Genomic DNA, 6666 nt, shown 5'->3' on the forward strand with positions numbered 1-6666 from the left:
TTTGCATGAAATGTTCCCTTGATATCTCAAATTTTTTGAAGAGATCTCTAGTCTTTCCCATTCTGTTGTTTTCCTCTATTTCCTTGCATGGATCGGTAAGGAAGGCTTTCTTATCTCTCCTTGCCATTCTTTGAAATTCTGCATTCAGATGTTTATATCTTTCCTTTTCTCCTTTACTTGTCACTTCTTTTCTTTTCACAACTATTTGTAAGGCCTCCTCAGACAGGCATTTTGCTTTTTTGCATTTCTTTTTCTTGGGGATGGTCTTGATCCCTGTCTCCTGTACAATGTCACTAACCTCTGTCCATAGTTGATCAGGCACTCTATCAGATCTAGTCCCTTAAATCTATTTCTCACTTCCACTGTACAGTCATAAGGGATTTGCTTTAGGTCACACCTGAGTAGTCTAGTGGTTTCCCTACTTTCTTCAATTAAGTCTGAATTTGGCAACAAGGAGTTCATGATCTGAGCCACAGTCAGCTCCTGGTCTTGTTTTTGCTGACTGTATAGAGCTTCTCCATCTTTGGCTGCAAAGAATATAACCAATCTGATTTCAGTGTTGACCATCTGGTGATGTCCATGTGTAGAGTCTTCTCTTGAGTTGTTGGAAGAGGGTGTTTGCTATGACCAGTGTGTTCTCTTGGCAAAACTTTATTAGCCTTTGCCCTGCTTCATTTCATACTCCAAGGCCAAATTTGCCTGTTACCCCAGGTATTTCTTGGCTTCCTACTTTTGCATCCCAGTCCCCTATAATGAAAAGGACATCTTTTTTGGGTGTTAGTTCTAAAAGGTCTTTTAGGTCTTCATAGAACCATTCAACTTCAGCTTCTTCAGCATTACTGGTTGGGACATAGGCTTGGATTACTGTGATATTGAATGGCTTGCCTTGGAAATGAACAGAGATCATTCTGTCATTTTTGAGATTGCATCCAAGTATTGCATTTCAGACTCTTTTGTTGACCATGATGGCTACTCCGTTTCTTCTAAGGCATTCCTGTCCAGAGTAGTAGATATAGTGGTCACCTGAGTTAAATTCACCCATTCCAGTCCATTTTAGTTTGCTGATTCCTAGAATGTCGATGTTCAGTCTTGCCATCTCCTTTTTGACCACTTCAAATTTGCCTTGATTCATGGACCTAGCGTTCCAGTTTCCTATGCAAAACTAGACTTGGGTTACTGTGATACTGAATGGTTTGCCTTGGAAATGAGCAGAGATTATTCTTTTGTTTTTGAGATTGCACCCAAGTACAGTATTTTGGACTCTTTTGTAACTATGAGGGCTATTCCATTCCTTCTAATGAGTTCTTGTTGCTAGTTACTACTAGCAACAATATAATGGCCATCTGAGTTAAATTCGCCCATTCTGGTCCATTTTAGGTCACTGATTTCTAAAATGTCAATGTGTACTCTTGCCATCTCCTCTTGACCACTTCTAATTTACCACAATTTTTAATTATATATTTACATATTATTATTTTCTTTGAAATTACACAAATAAATCATGCCAGATATCATTTTTGAGCATTTTAAAAATTTTGTAAAATCTATTGGATTTTATCTTATGTGATCATAGCTACTTTCACTGGAAATAACATAAATTAGCCCCTATCACATTCAACCTAGTATATACTGAATCATTCATGGGATTCTTAACTTTGTTAGATTATTTGTCATCATTTGACTTCAAAATGACTCATTGAGAAAAATATAATTTTTGCCGATTATTTTCTTTTTCAGAATAAAAATAAAAAATAAAGCTGATAAATGAGAAAACAGGATTTGACAGTAAGATTAATTAGTCCTTTGAGTTAAATATTCCTTTAAAACCTGAAAGTCATTTCAGTCCACAATTCACCTTAAAGAATTATCAAAAGTTTTGCCATATAAAATTTACTTTTTCATTAATTCATCAAATATTTTTGCTTGGAAAACAATAAACAAATCCATTAGGAAAATGCATTATCAAAAATGTTATAAAAACAATACTCAAAAGATATTCATGGGGGTGTTCCCTGGTTTATTAGGGGTTAGGATTTTGAACTTTTACTGCCATGGCCAGATTCAATCTCTGGTTGTAAAACTGGTAACCCACAAGCCACAGAGCAGGCCAAATATATATAAATATTACACCCTCTTGTACACTGAAGCATCATTTTTACAATAGCCAGATATGGCATCAACCTAAGAGAAAAATGGAAAAAATGAATGGATAAAGAAACTGTGTTTTATATATATAAAGTGAAACATTACACAGTCATAAAAAAAACTTTCTACTTGTAACAACATAAATGGACTTTGAAGGCATTTAGATCAGATCAGATCAGTCGCTCAGTCGTGTCCGACTCCTTGTGACTCCATGAATCCCAGCACGCCAGGCCTCCCTGTCCATCACCAACTCCCGGAGTTCACTCAGACTCACGTCCATCGAGTCAGTGATGCCATCCAGCCATCTCATCCTCTGTCGTCCCCTTCTCCTCCTGCCCCCATTCCCTCCCAGCATCAGAGATTTCCAATGAGTCAACTCTTCACATGAGGTGGTCTAGGTACTGGAGTTTCAGCTTTAGCATCATTCCCTCCAAAGAAATCCCAGGGCTGATCTCCTTCAGAAGGGACTCGTTGGATCTCCTTGCAGTCCAAGGGACTCTCAAGAGTCTTCTCCAACACCACAGTTCAAAAGCATCAATTCTTTGGCTCTCAACCTTCTTCACAGTCCAACTCTCACATCCATACATGACTACAGGAAAAACCATAGCCTTGACTAGACAGACCTTTGTTGGCAAAGCAATGTCTCTGCTTCTGAATATGCTATCTAGGTTGGTCATAACTTTCCTTCCAAGGAGTAAGTGTCTTCTTATTTCATGGCTGCAGTCACCATCTGCAGTGATTTTGGAGCCCAGAAAAATAAAGTCTGACACTGTTTCCACTGTTTCCTCATCTATTTCCCATGAAGTGATGGGACCAGATGCCATGATCTTCGTTTTCTGAATGTTGAGCTTTAAGCCAACTTTTTCACTCTCCACTTTCACTTTCATCAAGAGGCTTTTTAGTTCCTCTTACTTTCTGCCATAAGGGTGGTGTCATCTGCATATCTGAGGTTATTGATATTTCTCCAGGCAATCTTGATTCCAGCTTGTGTTTCTTCCAGGCCAGCGTTTCTCATGATGTACTCTGCATATAAGTTAAATAAACAGGGTTACAATATACAGCCTTGATGACCTCCTTTTCCTTTTTGGAACCAATCTGTTGTTCCATGTCCAGTTCTAACTGTTGCTGCCTGACCTGCATACAAATTTCTCAAGAGGCAGATCAGGTGGTCTGGTATTCCCATCTCTTTCAGAATTTTCCACAGTTTATTGTGATCCACACAGTCAAAGGCTTTGGCATAGTCAATAAAGCAGAAATAGATGTTTTTCTGGAACTCTCTTGCTTTTTCTATGATCCAGCAGATGTTGACAATTTGATCTCTGGTTCCTCTGCCTTTTCTAAAACCAGCCTGAACATCAGGAAGTTCACGGTTCACATATTGCTGAAGCCCGGCTTGGAGAATTTTGAGCATTACTTTACTAGCATGTGAGATGAGTGCAATTGTGCAGTAGTTTGAGCATTCTTTGGCATTACCTTTCTTTGGGATTGGAATGAAAACTGACCTTTTCCAGTCCTGTGGCCACTGCTGAGTTTTCCAAATTTGCTGGCATATTGAGTGCAGCACTTTCACAGCATCATCTTTCAGGATTTGAAAGAGCTCAACTGGAATTGCATCACCTCCACTAGCTTTGTTCATAGTGATGCTTTCTAAGGCCCACTTGACTTTACATCCCAGGATGTCTGGCTCTAGGTGAGTGATCACACCATCGTGATTATCTGGGTCGTGAAGATCTTTTTTGTACAGTTCTTCTGTGTATTCTTGCCATCTCTTCTTAATATCTTCTGCTTCTGTTAGGTCCATACCATTTCTGTCCTTTATCGAGCTCATCTTTGCATGAAATGTTCCTTTGGTATCTCTGGTTTTCTTGAAGAGATCCCTGTCTTTCCCATTCTGTTGTTTTCCTCTATTTCTTTGCATTGATCGCTGAAGAAAGCTTTCTTATCTCTTCTTGCTATTCTTTGGAACTCTGCATTCAGATGTTTATATATTTCCTTTTCTCCTTTGCTTTTCGCTTCTCTTCTTTTCACTGCTATTTGTAAGGCCTCCCCAGACAGCCATTTTGCTTTTTTGCATTTCTTTTCTATGGGAATGGTCTTGATCCCTGTCTCCTGTACAATGTCACGAACCTCATTCCATAGTTCATCAGGCACTCTATCTATCAGATCTAGGCCCTTAAATCTATTTCTCACTTCCACTGTATAATCGTATTATTTCACTTATGTGTGGAATTAAAAAACAAAAGCAAAAACAAAAATCTGAGCTCATAGATACAGAGAACAGGTTGTTGGTTGGCAGAGGCAAGAGTGAAGGGTGGGTAAAATTGGTGAAAGTGGTCAGAAGTTACAAACTTCAAGTTACAAAACAGATGTCATGGGGATACCATTGTACATTTGAAAGTTATTAAGACAGCAAGTCTTAATAGTTTTAACACAGGAAAAAATTTAACTTCTGTGTGGTGATGAATTTAACTAGACTTATTATGGTGATCTCTTTGCAATGTATGCAAATACTGAATGATTACATTGTACATCTGAAACGACAATAATATGCCATTTATATCTCAATTAAAATGCAAGTGGATAAGAGCAAAAGACCTAGCTGAATGTAGCATGGCTAGGAATGAATGCTGAGTGAGATTTAAAGAGATGGGGAACACATGTATACTTTTGGTAGATTCATTTTGATATTTGGCAAAACTAATACAATTATGTAAAGTTTAAAAATAAAATAAAATTAAAAAAAAAAAAGAATGAGACATGGATCATGATGAAGAGAAGAGAAGAAAGATAGTGACTGTAAAGTATAGAGCCAGGATCATCTGCATTTTTAGACCGTATTTTGGGTATTGTCCATTCTGGAAAAGAGGGATATGGTGTGAGGAAATATTTTATAATGGTTTTCAGACTGTGAAAAGTTTTTCACAGTTATGAAAGTTAATTTTTTCCCTTAGAAAAATCCATGCCACTCCTGAGATAAATTTTACTATATTTATAAACCGAAAGGATGCTTTGTATGCCATTTGTAAAAACAAAATAGTTTTCTCATTTGTGTATACATATATATTATATATATTTACATTATATGTACATATTGAATTTTTATATTATATGTATATATTATATACATGCAAATGGGAAATAAATTTGACATTTATTTGAAGAATTTTATAGATTCAAATTTTAAAATTTTGATCATTGTATATAAATCTAGGTGGAATTAATACACAACAATCCAAAGAGTGCTATGAAAATGAGAAATGAGAAAAAAATTTATGAGAAAACACTATCAAATATGAATGATGCAATATGCTTAGTAATGAATTCTATTCAGGAAATTTTTACTTTGTGACTGTGCCAACACAAATTTGTGATTTTTGATGACAAATTTTTTTTATCTAACAAAAAAGAATGTAATGAGTTCAAAGACCTTTTAGGCAGTTACGCAAGCTCAAGCAATTTAATGAGTGTGTGCCTCTCCTTGTGTCAACAAACTGATTAACAATTTACCTCCAGTAAATGCATAATTTCAAATGATACAAGGGAATGACCACATGTTTTACCACGTGTTGTGAGCAGGGTATATAAGCATCCCTCCGCCAGTGCTGACACCCACACTCAGGACCTGGTCTTGATCAGCAAACCGGACTCCCCACCCCTGACACCATGGGCCATTACAGCGACCACTACGGCGGCCTGGGCTACGGCTGCGGAGGCTTTGGCGGCCTGGGCTTTGGCCGTGGCTGTGGATGCGGCAGCTCCCGCTCGCTGGGCTTCAGCTTGGGCTTCAGAGGCTACGGATGTGGCTCTGGTTTCGGAAGCTTTGGGTCTGGCTGCTGTCACCGTCCACTGTTCTTTAGAAGATGTGGTTTCTCCAGCTTCTACTAAACTCGCTCTAGTAACCCAACATCTGCTACCAAGAATGGTTTTGAAACAACGTTATTCAGTTGAAGAATTGAAATTTCCCTAGGCCTATATACACCCAAACTTTAAGAATTTCAGAGAATTTATTATTTATTATTTATATTTATTATTTATTATTTATAAGTATGTCTATTGCATGTTTCCTGGCATTTGTTAGCTTGGGCACTGATGGATGACTGATGTTGGCAACCAATAAATAATCTACTTGGAAATACAAAATATGGATCTTTGGGGTTCATTTAACTGAGTATGTATACATACCTGTGTATAATTTTCTTATTTGTCAATCATAAATACAAGAATTTTCTTCTTTAATATTTTTATAAAAACAGGACGTGTTATATATACCTATTGATAGTTGGTAGTGTTCTGTTTCGGAGAAGGCGATGGCACCCCACTCCAGTACTCTTGCCTGGAAAATCCCATGGATGGAGGAGCCTTGGTAGGCTGCAGTCCATGGGTCGTGAAGAGTCAGACATGACTGAGCAACTTCACTTTCACTTTTCACTTTCATGCATTGGAGAAGGAAATGGCAACCAACTCCAGTGTTCTTGCCTGGAGAATCCCAGGGACAGAGGAGCCTGGTGGGCTGCCATCTAT

General features: G+C 37.8%; 1 protein-coding gene across 1 annotated transcript; it reads left to right on the forward strand.

Annotated features, from left to right (window-relative positions):
* The first annotated feature begins 5742 nt into the window (after positions 1 to 5742).
* On the forward strand, positions 5743 to 6264 carry LOC102392699 (keratin-associated protein 19-3-like). Its single transcript, XM_006071050.3, has one exon. The coding sequence runs from the start codon at positions 5809 to 5811 to the stop codon at positions 6028 to 6030; it is 222 nt and encodes a 73-aa protein (XP_006071112.1). The 5' UTR covers positions 5743 to 5808; the 3' UTR covers positions 6031 to 6264.
* Positions 6265 to 6666: the final 402 nt, after the last annotated feature.

This window comes from Bubalus bubalis, chromosome 1 (genome assembly GCF_019923935.1).
Source record: "Bubalus bubalis isolate 160015118507 breed Murrah chromosome 1, NDDB_SH_1, whole genome shotgun sequence".
NCBI lineage: Eukaryota > Metazoa > Chordata > Mammalia > Artiodactyla > Bovidae > Bubalus > Bubalus bubalis.